Source organism: Piliocolobus tephrosceles, chromosome 14 (assembly GCF_002776525.5).
Source record: "Piliocolobus tephrosceles isolate RC106 chromosome 14, ASM277652v3, whole genome shotgun sequence".
In the NCBI taxonomy this organism is placed as follows: Eukaryota; Metazoa; Chordata; class Mammalia; order Primates; family Cercopithecidae; genus Piliocolobus; species Piliocolobus tephrosceles.
Window position 1 is genome coordinate 26,631,769 of NC_045447.1, and position 18,364 is coordinate 26,650,132.

General features: G+C 37.3%; 1 protein-coding gene across 9 annotated transcripts in view; it reads left to right on the forward strand.

Moving 5' to 3' along the window:
* Positions 1-18,364, forward strand: part of PTBP3 (polypyrimidine tract binding protein 3) — a 116,950-nt gene that overhangs the window by 41,524 nt on the left and 57,062 nt on the right. For 7 of the 9 annotated variants that reach the window (XM_026456259.2, XM_023201833.3, XM_023201823.2 and 4 more), the window contains exon 3: positions 17,588-17,757. The exons of the other annotated variants lie outside the window; for them this stretch is intronic. In XM_026456259.2, the coding sequence (XP_026312044.1) occupies positions 17,588-17,757 (170 nt within the window). The remainder of the gene's footprint in view (positions 1-17,587; positions 17,758-18,364) is intronic. 9 annotated transcript variants of the gene reach the window in all.

Below are 18,364 nucleotides of genomic sequence, written 5' to 3' on the forward strand. Positions count from 1 at the left end.
ACATATATACTGTATTTTGTGTATGTTTATAATTTTTAGAGCTATATTAATAAAATATTTCATTTCTTTTTGTACTCTAATTGGTTAGTATTACTGTTACCATAACATCATGAAATACATATACCATATAATCAGCATCCAGAGCAAGAAATAGAACATTGCTAATACTCGCAGGAGTCGTTCTTTCCTTTTTCATTCATTTCCTCTTTCCAAGTGTATTCATTAGCCTGACTTCTAACATCATAAGTTAGTTTTTTGTGTTTTTAAACTTTATATGAATAAGCCAATAAATATACTATATCCTCCTTCCTGTCTGGTTTCTTTCGTTCAACATTATGCTTGTGAGAGTAACCCTTGTTGTGTATTGCCCCTTTCATTCTTCTCATTTCTATATAGTATTTTATTCTATTGATGGACATTTGAATTATTTCCATTTTATACATAGTGTTGCTATGAATATTCCCTTTTTATGTGTTTCATTGCGTTTGCTTGTGTGCGCTCTCTCTCTCATTTTGGTCAAAAATACCAAATTTACCATCTTGTACATTTTTGAGTATACAGTGTAGTAATGTTAACTATAGGAACATTGTTGTACAACAGATCGCTAGAATTTTTTCATCTTAACAAAACTGAAACTCTATCCATTTAGCAACAACTTTTCCTTTTCTAGCCCATTCTGCTTTCTGTTTCCAAGAGTTTGGCTATTTTAGATACCTCATATAAATGGTATCGTGCAGCATTTTTCTTTTTGTGATTGGCTTATTTCACTTAGCATAGTGTCCTCAAGGTTCATTTGTTGCAGCAGATGAAAGGGTTTCCCTTTTTTTGTAGGGTGAATAATTGTATGTATCTACCACATTTTATTTAACCATTCATCTGTCCATGGGCATTTAGGTTGCTTCCACCTCTTAGCTATTGTACTATTGTGAGTAATGCTGCAATGAACATGGTGTGCACATATCTCTTTGAGATCCTGTTTTTAATTCTTCTGGTTATACCAGAAGTGAGATTGCTGGATCATATGGTAATTCTGTTTTTTATTATTTTGAGGAATCATCATACTGTGCTTCATAGTGGCTGCACCATTATTCCCACCAGTAGTACACAAGGGTTTCAGTTTTTCCACATCCTTGTCAATACTTATTTTTTGGGTTTTACATTTTTTCAAATAATGGCCATCCTAACAGATGTGACTTGATATGTGGTTTTGATTTGTATTTCCCTGATGATTAGTGATGCTGAACATCTTTTCTTGTGCTTGTTGGCTATTCGTATATCTTCTTTGGAGAAATATCTATTCTAGTCCTTTACCTATTTTTTGTTTTGTTTTACTAATTTTAAAATTTCCTCTGTGATAAGCCTTGTCCCCAGACTTCAATTTTCCTAGTTTATGATTGGGCTGTTTTTATTGTTGTTGAGTTGTAGTAGCTCTTTATGTATTCTGAATATTAACCCCCCATCACATAAGTGGTTTACAATTTCTTTCTCCCATTTCTTTCATTGCCTTTTTACTCTGTTATTCCCTTGCTGTGCAGAGGGTTTTGAGTTTGATATTAGCACCATTTGTTCATGTTTTCTTTTGTTGCTTGTGCATTTGGTGTTATATCCAAGAAATCTTTGCCAAATCCACTGTCATGAACCTTTGTCTCTTCTATGTCTTTTATAGTTTCAGGTCTTATGTCTAGGCCTTTAATTTCATTTTGAGTTATATTTTTTTTTATGTGGTGTAAAGTAAGGGTCAATTTCATTCTTTATAAATGTGGATATACATTTTACCAGCACCATATGTGGAAGAAACTTCTTTTCCTATCGTGTAGCCTTGGCATCTTTGTTGAAGATCATTTGAACATGTAAGTGAGAGTTTATTTCTGGGTTCTCTAGTCTATTCCATTGGTCTATATGTTTGTCTTTATGTCAGTAACATACAGTTTGAATTACTATTGCTTTGTAATGTATAGAAGTTAGGAAATGTGGGGCCTTCAGCTTTGTTTTTCTTAAGTTTGCTTTGGCTATTTGGGGTCCCTTGTGATTCTATATGAATGTCAGGATTTTTTTTTTTCCCTGCAAAAATGCCATTGGGATTTTGATAGGGATTGCATTGATCCTGTAGATCACTTTGTATATTATAGACATTTAAACAATTTCAAGTCTTCCAGTCCATGAACATGGATATCTTTTCTTTTCTGGTTTTTTGGAGACAGAGTTTTGCTCTTGTCGCCCAGTCTGGAGTGCAATGGCACAATCTTGGCTCACTGCAACCTCCGCCTCCTAGGTTGAAGTGATTTTCCTGCCTCAGCCTCCTGAGTAGCTGGGACTGCAGGCGCCTGCCACCATGTCCAGCTAATTTTTGTATTTTTAGTAGAAATGGGATTTCACCATGTTGGCCAGGCTGATCTCAAACTCCTGACCTCAGGTGATCTGTTCACCTCAGCCCCCCAAAGTACTGGGATTATAGGTGTGAGCCACTGTACCTGGCCACATTTATGGATATTCTTGACATATCTTTTCATGGACAAATGTGTGCATTTTACTTGAATATGTGTCTAGAAGTGGAATTGTTGGGTCCTAGGATGTGCAGGTGCTTATCTTTAGTAGAGTCTACTAATTTTCAAAAATGACTTTATACTCTTACCAGAAATTATGTCAGTTTAGTTATTCCAGAACTTTGCCAATACTTAATTTTGTGTGTGTGTGTGTGTGTATATATATATTTTTTTAAGACGGTCTCATTTTGTGTGTGTGTGTGTGTATGTGTGTGTGTGTGTGTGTGTATATATATATATATTTTTAAGACGGTCTCACTTTGTCACTCAGGCTAGAATGCAGTGGCATGGTCTCAGCTCACTGCAACCTCCGCCTCTTGGGTTCAAGAGATCCACATGTCTCAGGCTCCTGAGTAGCTGGGATTACAGGCACGTGCCACTACACCTGGCTGATTTTTATATGTTCAGTAGAGACAGGGTTTTACCATGTTGGCCAGCCTGGTCTCGAACTCTTGACCTCAAGTGATCTGTCCACCTTGGCTTCCCAAAGTGCTGATAATACAGGTGTGAGCCACCATGCCTGGCTGATATTGTGTATTTTTAATTTTAGTTGTTCTGGTAAGCATATATTGATAGTTCATTGTGACTTTTGTTTGCATAAATATTAATGAAATTGATTATATTTTCATATGCTTACTGATCATTTGGATACTTTTAAATGAAGTGGCTACTCTGATCTTTTGCCTGTTTTTCTATTGGGTTGTTTGCCTTTTTAACTTTTTTTTTTATATATTCTGAATATGAATACTTTGTTATACATGTATGCAGATACCCTCTGACACTATAATTTACAAATTTATATTTAATGGCGGCTTTTGTTAAACAGACTTTTTCATGTAGTATACTTCATGTTTTTCGTTTAATGGCTACCATTTTTTGCATCTTATTAGAAATGTACTTCAATCATCTGCAAATTGATTAATGTTAACATTTTTTTCTCAGATTAAGAAGTCTCTTCTTTTGAAACCATTGTATATATAATTATTGAAGTCTTATGAAGCTGAATGTTAAAGAAATCTAATTGATTTACAAATAAAGATGATATGAGCTAATAATATTCCTAAGCAGGAAACCACTGCTAACAAACTGAATAATTTGTATTTATATATATATGTGTATATATACACACAAACAGTAAGTATTATATGTGTGTAGATGTAATCACATAATCACGTAATCACAGCTCACTATAGCCTCGACCTCCCAGGTTCAAGAGTTCCTCCCACCCCAGCCTCTCAAGTAGCTGGGACCATGGGCACATGCCATCACATCCAGCTAATTTTTAAATTTTTTTGTAGAGTCTGGGTCTCCCTGTGTTCCCCAGGTTGGCCGCAAACTTCTGGGCTCAAACAATTCTCCTGTCTCGGCCTTCCAAAGTGTTGGGATTATAGATGTGAGCCACGGCGCCTGGCCTCCTGGAACTTTTGTTTACCAAAATACTTATAAACTGTTAATATGCTCTTTTGCTTTGCAAATAGCTAGTTTTCTTTTTTAATCAAATCAAACTTTAATGACCTATTTTTAAAGAACTCAGTATTAAATTTGGCTACATTGATGGTATAAGCAATATAGAAGACAGAAATTTGTTTTCATCACATTCAACAAGTTCTGAAGTAGTCAGTGCTCCAAGGTAAATGGTGTCTATTTTCAGATTTAGCAAATGATCCTAGAAGTTATTGGAACTTGTGCAAAGAAAAGAGAAAAGAACATACCCCCTCCTTATGAAGACACGTAAGGGAAAAGCAGCACGTGTCATTTTTGTTTACATCCTGTTTTCGTAGTCTCGCAGCCACACCTAGCTACTTAGGAAGCTAAGAATGTAGTTCTTTTTTCCGACAGGCATGTGCTTAGCTAAAAATAGGTGGTTTTACGTAGAAAACAAATATTGGAAAACAAATTTGCATTCTCTGCCACTGGTATTGAATGCTGTGATTTAATAATAAGCACTAGTTTCTCTGATCAGTTAATTTGAGTATTTGGCTTTTCATAGCAAGAAATGCATTCAAATTGCTTTAAATAAAGGCATGTGAAGAATTGTGAACGCTGATCTCCGTACTTGATAAATAATTCTTAAATCCATCAAATAAGCAATACCTTAAAGCTGCTCTAAGAATTAATAAGTTTCAAGAAAACTCACCTGCAGTCTTAATGCTCACCCATATAAATTTTGTGATTTAATTTTTCTAATTCATGAAAGATCTGTAGATTTTTACACTCAACCATGATAGAGTAACTGGGACTGGATTTACTGTCAGTTGTTTTTAGACAGTGGGCAACAAGTACAACAGGATTGTGGTATCAGAAGGGAAACAATTGAGGTAACCCTGTTGTCACCCTGGCTTTCTTTCTAGACTATGGGAGTTGGGGGAACCAAGCAGACATGGTACAATTGCTGAGTTGAAGAGAGAGATTGAAGTTTGGGAAGGTTGAGTCACCTGGGAGGTATGGGAGTGGATTATGAGAGAGAAGGGCCTATGTAGAAAAAGTGCTTCAGAAATAATACCTTTGAATCTGTTGTTGAATATTATTAAGCCACATATGCACAGCACATATGCCTATGAGGTCAGGCAGAGAACAACCAGAGAGCTATAAGCTTAACTTTCCAGGACTCACACAGGACTGGGAGAGATATTTGAGTGATAGCCAACTACAATAGAGAGTCCTTGTTGAATACTTGAAGCACACTTAAGGCACCTGACACCAGAGGAGACATGCCTTGACAGTAGGACTGAATTAGCTCCAGCATGAAGGCGAATTCAAATCCACCCTAATGAAACTTAAAAACAAGCTCCAAAACAGTGTAGCTGATCTGAAAGTAACTTATATTTTTCTAAAAATGAAGTCTAAACACTTTAGAAGAAATAACAAATAAAACAAAACAACAGAATAACAAATTCTGGTGCTCATAATGTGGAACATCCAATTGCCAGACATGTTAGGAACCACAAAAATGTGACCCACAAACAAGTGAAAAATCAATCAACAGAAACAAACCTAGAAAATTACAGAGATGATGGAATTATCAGCTGTGCACTTTGAAACAGTTACTAAAAGTATGTTCAAGTATTTAAAGGAAAATACGAGCATAGGAAGGAAAAATCAAATAGAACTTACAGAGGTTAAAAATAAGACACCTGAAAAAAATACATAATGGCATTCATAGCATGTTACATTCTACAGAAGAAAACATCAGTGAATTTGAAGATAGCAAATGAAACTAAAGCACACAGACAGAAAAAACTGAAGACTGAGTGTGGTGGCTTACCCCCATAATCCTTGCACTTTGGGAGGTCAAGGCGGGTGGATCACCTGAGGTCAGGAGTTTGAGACCATCCTGACCAACATGGCGAAACCCCTTCTCTACTAAAAATATAAAAATTAGCTGGGCGTGGTGGCGTGCACCGGCAGTCTCAGCTACTTGGGAGGAGGAGAATTGCTTGAATTCTACTGAGGCAGGAGAATTGCTTGAACCCCAGGGGCGAAGGTTAGAGTGAGCTGAGATCGTACCACTTCACTCCATCCTGGGCAGAAAAGCAAGACTCTGTCTCAAAAATGAAAACAAAAGAAAAAAACTGGAAAATAAGTGAACAGAGCCTAAGTCAAGCAGTCTAAACGTACATATGTATACTGAAGTTGCGGAAAAAAATGGTTGGGGCAGAGAGCAGAAATACATCTTAAGAAATTATCCCAAATTTTCCATATGTGTTGGAAAACATAAACCCTCTTATCAAGAAGTTCAGTGAACCTTAAGCAGGATAAACACAACGGAAACCACACCCAGGCTTATCATAATTAAATTGCTGGAAACCAGGAATGCAGAGTAAATCTTAAAAGTAGCCAGAGCAGGCAGGGGTGGGGATTGGTGGAGGTTGGGGGAACCACTTTTCCTTCAAAAGAACAAAGATTAGAATGAGGAGAGAGATTTCTTACCTGATACGGTGCAAGCCAGAAGACAATGAAACATCATTAGAGTGCTGGAAAAAAAAAACTGGAATTCTATATGAAATTTAGAAATGAAGTTAAAATCTTCTTTCAGGCACACAAGAGCTAAGAGCATTTGTTAGCAGCAGACTTCCATTTCATAAAATGGTAAGGGAAATATCATGAGGAAAATTATACCAGTTAGAAACCTGGGTTTTATACAACATGATAAATATGTGGATATATGACTTTTCCCTCCTTTTTGTTGTTAATTTAAAAGATTATTGACTATTTAAAGCAAGATAATATATTTTTGGGGGTTATGACATGGGAAAAGCAAAATACACAACAGTACCACAAAGGATAGCTTGAGGGAAAGAGACATATACTTTGGAAGGTTCTTACAGTGTACTGAGGTGTTTTAATATTATTTGAAGGTAGTCTGTGATAAAGATGTATATTGTCTACTCCAGAGCAATCACTTAAAAAAAAAATAAAAAGGGATAGCATATAATGTAAATGAAATAGAATACCAAAAAATAAAATCCAGTGGAAGCTAGGGAAAAGGGAAATAAAAAATAAATGGGACAAATAGAAAAAATAACAAGATGGTGGACTTCTAAACCCAACCATGTTAATAATTATATGAAGTGGGAATGGGATAAAAAATCAATTAAAAGGCAGATTGTTTAGATGAAAGGAAGACCGAGTTATTTGATGTGCATAAGAAACCCATTTTAAATATGAAATCTCAGGTAGAAAGCCAAAGGTTGGGAAAGAAAATATATGCAAACATTAATCATAAAAATGTTGGAGTAGCTAGCTATACTAATATCAGGAAAAATTGACTTTGGGCAAAAGAATATTACCAGGGATAAAGAGAGACATTTCATAATGATGAAGAGGTCAATTATTGAGTAAACATAATCTAAATATAGATCTGTTTAATTACATAGTTGCAAAATACGTAAAGTGAAAACTAATAGAATGAAAGAGAAATAGATAAATCTTCAAGTATATTTAGAGATAGCACTCCTCTCTCAGTAATTGATAGTATAGTAGACAGAAAATCAGTAAAAGTATAGAACAGGGATTGGCAAGTTCTTACCTGTGGGCCAAATCCATTGCATTGACCACTTTTAAATTTCCCATTAGCTAAGAGTGGTTTTTAAAATTTTAAATGGTGAAAAATACTAAAGGATAAGATTAAATGACACACAAAACTTTTGTGAAATTCAAATTTCTGTATCCATACATAAAATTGTATTTGAACACAGTTATGTGATTTGTTTATAGCTGTTTTCATGCCGTAACTGCACAGTTGAGTAGTTCTGACAGAGATCCTGTGGCCCACAACGTCTGAAATATTTATGTGCCTGTTTAAGAGAAAGTTGGTAGATCCCTAATACAGACGTTTTAAACCAGCTTGATCTAATTGACAATGTAGAACAATCTTCCCAACACCAGAATAATACACTTTATTTTCAAGTTCATATAAAGTAGTCACCAGTTGTATTAGTCCTTTCTCACACTGCTGTAAAGAACTGCCTGAGACTGCATAATTATAAAGAAAAGAAGCTTGGCTGGGCGCGGTGGCTCAAGCCTGTAATCCCAGCACTTTGGGAGGCCGAGACGGGCGGATCACGAGGTCAGGAGATCGAGACCATCCTGGCTAACACGGTGAAACCCCGTCTCTACCAAAAAAATACAAAAAAAACTAGCCGGGCGAGGTGGCGGGCGCCTGTAGTCCCAGCTACTCGGGAGGCTGAGGCAGGAGAATGGCGTAAACCCAGGAGGTGGAGCTTGCAGTGAGCTGAGATCCAGCCACTGCACTCCAGCCTGGGCGACAGAGCGAGACTCCATCTCAAAAAAAAAAAAAAAAGAAAAGAGGCTTAATTGTGTCACAGTTCCTGTGGCTGGGGAGGCCTCAGGAAACTTACAATTATGGCAGAAGGGGAAGCAGGCAAAGTCTTACATGGCGACAGGTGAGAGAGAGTGAGAGTGAAGGAGGAACTGCCGAACGCTTACATAACCATCATATCTTGTGAGAACTCGCTCACTATCACAAGAAGAGCATGGGGGAAACCACCCCCATAATTTATCCACATCCCACCAGGTCCCTCCCTCAACACATGGAAATCATGATGATTACAATTCCAGATAAGATTTGGTGGAAACACAGAGTGAAACCATATTATTTTGCCCCTGGCCCCTCCCAGATCTCGCATCCTTTTTCTGTTTCAAAACCAATCGTGCCTTCCAGCAGTCCCCCAAAGTCTTAATTATTCCAACATTAACCCAAAAGTCCAAGTCCAAAATCTAATCTGAGATAAGGCAAGTCCCTTCTGCTTATGAGCCTATAAAATCAAAAGCAAGTCAGTCAATTCTGAGATACAACAGGGGGACAGGCATTGGATGAATGCTCTCATTCGAAATGGGAGAAAGTGACCAAAACGAAAGGGCCATAGGCTCCCAAGCAGGTCCAAAATTCAGTGGGGCAGTCATTAAATCTTGTTTTTTTTTGTTATTGTTTTTTGTTTTGTTTTCTGAGATGGATTCTCGCTCTGTTGCCCAGGCTGGAATGCAGTGACATGATCTTGGTACACTGCAGCCTACACCTCGTGGGTTCAAGTGGTTCTCCCACCTCAGCCTCCTGAGTAGTTGGGACTACAGGTGCACATGATCATGCTTGGCTAATTTTTGTACTATTAGCAGACATGGGGTTTTGTCATGTTGGCCAGGCTGGTCTCGAACTCCTGGCCTCAAGTGATCTGCCTGCCTCGGCTTTCCCAAGTGCTGAGATTATAGGCATGAGCCACCATGTCTAGCCAGTCATTAAATCTTAAGGCTCCAAAATAATCTCCTTTGACCCCACATTTCACATCTAGGGCATCCTTTTGCAAAGAATGGGCTTCCAAGGCCTTGGGCAGCTCCACTCCTGTGGCTTTGCAGGATTCAGCCCCGTGGCTGTGTTGAGTGCCAGCGGCTGGTGTTGAGTACCTGTGGCTTTTCCAAGCGCATGGTGCAAGTCGTCAATGGATCTACCATTCTGAGATCTGGAGGACAGTGGCCCTCTTCTCACAGCTCCACTAGGCACAGTGCCTCAGCAGGGACTGTATGTTTGGGCTTCAACCCCACATTTCCCTTCTGCACTGCCCTAGTAGAATGTCTCCGTGAGGGCTCCACCCCTGCAGCAGAATTCTGCCTGGGCATCCAGGTATTTCCATACATCCTTTGAAATCTGGGAGGTTCCCAAAGCTCAACCCTTATCTTCTGCTCACCTGCAGACCCAACACCATGTGGAAGCTACCAAGGCTTGGGGCTTGCACCCTCTGAAGCAATGGTTGAGCTGTACCATGGTCCCTTTTAGCCACTACTGGAGCTAGAGCAGCTGGAATACAGGGCACCAAGTTCCAAAGCTGCACAGAGCAGCAGGGCCCAGGCCAGCCCGTGAAACCATTGTTTCCTCCTAGGCCTCCAGGCCTGTGATGGGAGGGGATGCTATGAAGATCTCTGACATGCCCTGGAGACATTTTGCATATTGTCTTGGTGATTAACATTTGACTACTTTTGACTACTGATTACTTATGCAAATTTCTGCAGCCAACTTGAATTTCTCCCCGGAAAATGGGTTTTTCTTTTCTACCACATGGTCAAGCTGCAAATTTTCCAACCCTTTATGCTCTACCACCTGTTGAACACTTTGCTATTCAGAAATTTCTTCTGCCAGATACCCTAAATCATCTCTCTTAAGTTCCGAGTTCCACAGATCTCTAGGGTGGGGCAAAATGCCACCAGTCTCTTTGCTAAAGCATTGCAAGAGTATCCTTGGTTCCAGTTCCCAGTGAGTTCCTCATCTCTATCCGAGACCACCTCAGCCTGGACTTCGTTGTCCATATCACTGTCAGCATTTTGCTCAAAAGTATTCAACAATTCTCTAGGAAGTTCCAAAGTTTCCCACATCTTCCTGTCTTCTGAGCCCTCCAAACTGTTCCAACCTCTGCCCGTTACCAGTTCCAAAGTCACTTTCATATTTTCAGGTATCTTTATAGCAGTATCCCATTGTACCAATACCAATTTACTGTATTAGTCTCTTCTCCCAGTGCTATAAAGAACTGCTGAGATTGGATAATTTATAAAGAAAAGAGGTTTAATTAACTCATAGTTTCACATGGCAGGCAAGGCCTCAGGAAATTTGCAATTATGGCAGAATGGGAAGCAGGCAAGTCTCACATGGTGGCAGGTTAGAGGGAGTGTGAAAGAGAAACTCTCATACACTTATACAACCATCAGATCTTGTGAGAACTCCCTCACTAGCACAAGAACAGCATGGGGGAAACCACCCCCATGATCCAATCAACTCCCACCAGGTCCCTACCTCGACAACGTCAGGATTATGGGATTACAATTTGAGATGAGATTTGGGTGGGGACACAGCCAAACCGTATCACCAAGGTAGGCAGGCTGTATTCTGGGTCCTAAAATAAGTTTAGTTCTTTATACAGTGATTAAAATCATGTAAATTATCTGACTTCATTAGAATTCTATTAGAAATCAGAAAAGCAAGATCTTCAAATATTTGGGGGGAATATTTACCAAATAGTAAAAAAAGAAAAATAAAAGAAAAAAGAAAAACATAACCCATTGATCAAAGAAGTTGTCACAAGGGGTATTAGAAGGTATTTTGAACAGAAATAAAATGAAACCTTAATGAAATTTGTGGGGTTCCACTAGAGTTGTTCTTACAAGGAAATACATAGTTTTAAATGTTTATATTAGAAAAGAAAAAATGTCCAAAGTGAATCATCTACGCTTCCAGCTATAACTAGAAGAAAAAGAACATGTTAAACCCTACAAGTAGATAGAAAAGAGGAAATATTAAAGATGAAAGCAAAAGTCAGTGACAGAAAACAGTAGAGAAAAATTAATGAAACCAGTAATTGTTTATGTGGTAAATAAAATTAATAATAATACATCTAAGTAGACTTAAAAAAATAAAAGATACAAATTGCCAAATGATTCTGCAGTCATTAGAAGGATGTTATTATTGACTGAATGTTTGTAACCTCCCAGAATTGGTATGTTGAAGCCCTAACTCGCTATGTGATGGTATTTAGAGCTGGGACCTTTGGGAAATAATGTTCAGATTACATCATGAAGGTGGGTGGCATCCTCATGAGGGGATTAGAGTCCTTAGAGACACTAGAGAGTTTGCTTGCACGTCCTCTCTTCTGGCTGTATGAGGACACTGTGAAAAGTCAGCCAGCAAATAGGCAGCTGTTTGTAAGACAGGAAGAGCCCTCACCAGAAACCCTTGATCTTGGGCTTTTAACCTCCATAAATTTTTCTTGTTTAAGCCACCCAGTCTGTGGTATTTTGTATGGTAGCCTTAGCAGACTAAGTAGATTAAGTGAATATTATGAAATTTTAAGCTAATAAATTTCATTCTTTAGATGAAGTGGACAAATTCTTTGAAAGACACAAATTATCAAACTGATGCAAAAGGAATAGAAAACTCAGAAAGCCATATAGCTGTTTTAAAAAGTCATATTAGTTATTGAAAAGTACGGTCCCATATGGCTTTATTGATGAAGTCAGACATATAAGGAGTAAATAATACCAATCCTACACAGACTGTGCAGAATATAAAGGAAGTGGGAACACTTTCCACTTCTTCTTAGGAGGCCAGTATTACGCTACTGCAGCTAAAGAAAGCTACAGATTAATATCTTTCATGAATATTGACATAAAAATGTTAAGCAAGATATTAAAGTCGGGTTTTTCCTTGTGGTAGCAGTGTGAGAACAGAGTATAAGCTGCAGCGGTGGAAATCGTGGCAGGACAAGGATTTAGTAAGTTTCTTCTGCTGTTTGAATGTTGGTTGAAAAGAGTACAGCTAAAACCACAGGCATTATGCTTCCAGAAAAATCTCAAGGAAAAGTATTGTAAGCGATAGTTGGTAGCTGTTGGATTGGGCTCTGAAGGAAAGAATGGAGAGATTCAACCAGTGAGCATGAAAGTTGGAGATAAAGTTGTACTCCCAAAATATGGAGGCACTAAAGTAATTCTAAATGATAGAGATTATGTATTAATAATTTTTATTAGAGAACGGGGTCTTGGTATGTTGCCCAGGCTGGTCTCAAACTCTTCCTCAAGTGATCTTACCCCACCTCAGTCTCCTCAGTAGCTGAGACTACAGGTACTTGCCACTGTGCCTAGCAACAAGGATTTTTTCTTATTTAGACATCTTGGAAAGTATGTAGACTGAAATAAATCGTCACTGAAATGGCATCAACATGAACCTGCCCATCCCACTGAAATCTCTCATCATGGAAATAATTTTCATTATTTCTGAAATAATGAAGTTCTGAAATCTTTCAAATGATTGTCATATCTCTCTTATAACTAGTGATCTCTAAACTAAAAAAAAAATCACATTCAATTATATATATAAAATTGAATATATATACACACACACACACATACACACACATGTATGAAGAGTGAGAAAAAAAAATCATGGTACATGTGTCATGACCAAGTAGGGTTTCTACAAAGTGCTTACGTTTGAAAATCAGTGTAACAGAATACAAAATAAAATCTGTTCATCTTAAGAGATCTGGAGGAGGCATTTGAAAGAATTCAACTCCTTTTGTGATAAAATTGTTAGCCAACTAGGAATAGAAGGGAACATTTTCAACCTGATAAAGGTATGAAACTACAGCTAGCATTATTATACTCGATAGTGTAAGATAATGCCTTTCCCTGAATATCAAGAACAAGGCAAGGATGCCCAGTCTCGTTGATTCTATTCAACATTTTGCAGACAGAAAATCCCGGCTAGTTCAGTAAAGCTGTAAAAAAGAACAAATAAATAAAATAAACATACGGCAGGCCAGGCACGGTCGCTCATGCCTGTAATCCCAGCACTTTGGAAGGCCAAGGTGAGCGCATTACCTGAGGTTAGGAGTTCGAGACCAGCCTGGCCAACTTGGTGAAACCCCGTGTCTACTAAAAATATAAAAATTAGCTGGGCATGGTGGTGTGCGCCTGTAATCCTAGCTAGGGAAGCTGAGGCAGGAGAATTGCTTGAACCTGGGAGGTGGGGATTGCAGTGAGCCGATTGCACCACTGCACTCCAGCCTGGGTGACAGAGCAAGACTCTATCTCTAAATAAATAAATAGCATATAAATTTGAGAGTAAGAAAACTGTGTATGTACAAATACTAAAGAATTTAGCAAGACTGTAGGATACAAGATCAAGATATCAAAGTCAGTTGTGTTTCTGTATATTTCAATTATTATGACAAAAAATTTAAAGTATTACTGGTTCATTAAAAATTATGAAGTACTTAGGGATAAAGGTGTCAAAATATGTGTGAGACCATTACACTGAAAACTCAGAACTTTACTGAGAGAAACTTAAAAAGATCTAAATACATGCAGAAATGTCATGATGTTTATGGTTTAGATGACTCAAAAAATGTGAAGATGTGAACTCTCCCCAAATAGGTACCTCATTTCAAGAATGGTGATAAAGCTGTAGTGATCTGTAGGGTTCAGATTGCCCAGGGTGGGGTTTGGGGGTTTGGTAGGGAGGACTAACTGCAAAGGGTTACTAGGGAACTTTTTGGGATGTCTTGATTTTTGTGGTGGTTATATGGATTTTATTTGTCAAAACTCATCAAGCCCTGCATTTAAAATGTGGGTGGATGTCTTACTCTATCTAAAGTAAACCCTTATAAAGTTGATTTTTAAAAAATGAATCCATGTTTCACAAGCGGTTTTCCTGACAGAATCTTCTAGTTTTGAGGTGGGAATATTACGAATTTTTAAAAACCCTGTTTCACATAGCTCTTTGGAAGCATGACTAATACATAGTGGGCATTTTGTAGTTTTTAATATGTAGTTTAGTAAAATACAACACGATTTATACAAGCAAAATATTTTGAATGCTTATTTTTGTATTAAGATTTTTGGAAACTGTACTCTGTTCTTTTGTATAGAAAAGAATTATTTAAATTTGTGTGTCCAATACGTTTGAATTTCCTTTTTTCCTACTGGCTTTTAAATCATGGCCATACAATTGCTTATGATGGTATACCTTCTTCATCTTCAGATTATCTATCAAATCTTTACATATAACCCTTTCCCAGTCACGTAAATGAGTCATTCTTAGATTTTGAGATTTCATATAATAATAATATGTTCAGTTAATTTGGGGCAATGTCTTAATTATGGCAAATAAGGGCATCAAGTGCAAAAAATCGCTATCATTTACAATTACCGTTTTGATTGGAAAAAATAGAACATAATTTCCAAGCAAAACAGTCTTTCTTAAGAAACGCTAGACATATTATTGATTACAGTGTACTAGATGTTGTGCTGAGCATTTAAAATATATTGAAAAGAACAAATTAAAATTTCAAAATATTCTTGTTATACCTGTTTTACAGGAGTAGAATCTGAGGCTTAGTAATGTTAAGTAACTTGCTCAGAACAGGGTATCTGATTTCATAGCTCCGCACTGTTAACATAGCCTGGGTATTTTATAATATGGAACAATTAACAACCTAAAATAGTGATTTATAATTGCACATTTCTTGGTAAAAATTTGTCATCTTAGCTCTTTATTTGAAAGTGCAACATAAATGGGAGCTCAGGTAACTTGTTTGGTATTCACATTTTCTCAAACATAGAATACCTCTATTAAAGAAACAACTTTTTAAATGTTCTTTCATTCTTGTTGGAATATTCTGGGTAAACTGATAGGAGCCTCATGCCTTTAGAAAGTTTCTCTAGTCCTTTTCTCCCATCCTGTAACTCCTTGTGCTGGTTGAGCAAGGCCACCTTGGTAGTGTTATTGTTTAGCTCTCTATGCCTGCAGGGAGGGTGCCAGGCAGACATTCCCTGTTCCACTCTCACCCCCATCCAGTACTCTGATGTTTGTTGTTTTACTCTAGTGCCAGTGTTATCATTTGTTATTGTTCACAGTCCATGTAAGCCTTTGTAAATTTACATTGTCAGTGTCAAGTTACTTACGGTTTTCTAGGAGTAGTAAGACACTTTGAAATTACCTTTACACTTTAGTTTGGGTATTTATGAGACTCAAATGAGGCAATGTAAGTGAAAAAGTTTGAAAGTTAGAAGTGAAATGACATTTTAGGTATTTGGTACCTGTTTAGGTTTTTGGGGCAGAATAATGACATGATACACGTTATGTTACGTTATGTTACATTACGTTACTTTATGTTATGTTACTTACCTTACATTATGTTATTTTGAGACAGGGTTTCAGGCTGGAGTGCAAGTGGTGCAGTCTTGGCTCACTGCAGCCTCCTCCTCCCGAGTTCAAGTAACTCTCCTGCCTCAGCCTCCCAAGTACCTGGATTACAGGCATACGCCAGCACATCCTGCTAATTTTTGTATTTTTTTTTTTTAGAGATGGGGGTCTTGCCCTGTTGCCCAGGCTGGTCTCGAACTCCTGACTGCAGGTGATCAGCCTGCCTCAGCCTCCCAAGGTGCTGGGATTACAGGCGTGAATTACTGTGCCGGGCCTGATACACTATTTTAGTTAACGTTGATACGATACTGGATCCCCAGAATATGGGAAGCAGGGAGAGTGAAATTAGAGGAGGGGAGAGCTGAAGTGGGGGCAAGATCAGGGTGAGGTTGGTGACTTTGAGAGTGGAAATGAAAGAATATAATCAGTAGTCATGTTGGAGGGAAAATCAGTATTTATCGGTGATTGATAAGGGAGACGAGCAGATAGAATCTCTTGCCTTTCACAATAATTAATCCAATAAACATTTGTGTGCCAATTATTTTCCATAATCTGACATAGGCATTTGCTATATAAAGGTACATAGACCTGTATGGGCCTCTAGGTATTGTTAGTCTTTTAGGTCTGGGGAGGATGCTGCTTGCATTCATGAACATAGAGAATTTGGGAACAAGTGCTAGTTTGGGTATTAAGTCAACCTATCTAGTTGTAAACAAGTTGAGTTCTGTGCCATAGATACAGATGGATATGAAATATGGCTATATTAATTTTTATTTGGTCCTTATGAAATTTGTTTAGGATCACAGACATTTGATTGTAGTTTCATTAGTGTTTAGAGAAATGATATTTAGGCATTTGGAAAGATTATATTTTTCTCCGAGTAGTGGCAAATAGGGTATTTAGTGATCAAACAACATTGCAATGAAACTTTTAGCTTTTAAGTAATTTGTTTTTAGTCTTTTGGTTCTGTTTCTGGAAGAAAAACCTTTCTGAATCTTACCTGCATAAACATAAGTGTTGCTTACAGGCTTGTCAATTCTAGTTATTCTCAGTATTGAAACAATAGGATATAAATACATTTAGCTTAATGAATTTTTTTACTTTACAGCAGTAATTCTCCAACTTTAGGGTAAATAGAATCTCCTGGAAGGCTTGTTAAGCAGGTCACTGGGTTCCACTCCTGGAGCTTCTGCTTCAGTAGGTCTGGGTGGGTTTGGAAATTTGCATTTTCAGCAAGGTGGTACTTACGTTAAGAATTATTGTTATATAATAAGGAGTAAGATTATCATAGGAAACTACAATTTAGCTTCTAAAAAATAAAGACTATTAACACCTAAGAAATAAATTTTATTTTAATAAATATACAGCTCAAATCCATATCTCCTTAGGATGTGATAAATACCAGATTTTCATCATAGTCTTTCCTGAAATTTTATTGTCCTAATTTATTTATTCAGCAATAGAATAAATTAGAAAAGTGTCCTTAAAATACCTTAAAAGACATCATAAATAGTGTTCTCTATTCATAAGAAAAAGTTGAATATTTAGAGGTATTTGAAATAACATAATTCATTTACCCTTATACTTTTCCTTGAATTAAAAATGAGACTTCAGTTTTAAAAAATTTAATACCCACTGTGAAAAACCAAAAGCACCCGTTTATTAAAAGGTAGTTGGTTTTGTTTTCTACTCTCCTTTTCCACGTACCGCCATCAGCCCCATGTTTCCCTGAAGTTCAAAACCCAAAACTCATTTAGGATTAAATGTGACAATATGATTAAGGTAGTATGTCAACCCAAATTAGTTTCAGTAATTTAAAAAAGAATCTTATGTTTTTTAGCTAATGGGAATGACAGCAAGAAATTTAAACGAGATAGACCTCCCTGTTCGCCTTCCCGTGTTCTCCATCTTCGAAAAATTCCATGTGATGTCACCGAAGCAGAGATCATATCATTAGGTCTACCATTTGGCAAAGTAACTAATCTTTTGATGTTGAAAGGAAAAAGCCAGGTATGTAATATTTAAAGATTGACAAAGAGTGATTATCTCCAGATGTTAGTATTACTGATAATTTTTATTTTCTTGAGCTTCTCTATATTTTTAAAATTTCATATTATGAACATAAATTAGTTTTAAAAGTAGATTTTTTTGGGGGTGTGTGTAACAGGAAGCAACAAACCATAGTAACACAAGAAACAGGATTTCTCTTATCCATTGACTTATGTTTTTTCTTAAGACACAAATTTTTTATTTTCTTTTAGTTAATTTGTTTTTAATTTTATTTATATTTTGTATTACACAGTGGTTTATCAAATGTCCTGTGATTAGCAGAAAACGCTGATAGGATATAAATTATACCTCATTTGGCAAATTAAAGAACAGTTAAGTTTTCAAAAATCTGGATAAAAATGTATAGTATTGTCAGCCGGGCACAGTGGCTCACGCCTGTAATCCCAGCACTTTGGGAGGCCAAGGTAGGCGAATCACCTGAGGTCAGGAGTTCGAGATCAGCCTGGGCAACACGGTGAAACCCTGTCTCTACTAAAAATACAAAATTAGCCGGGCATGGTGGCACATGCCTATAATCCCAGCTACTTGGGAGGCTGAGGCAGGAGAA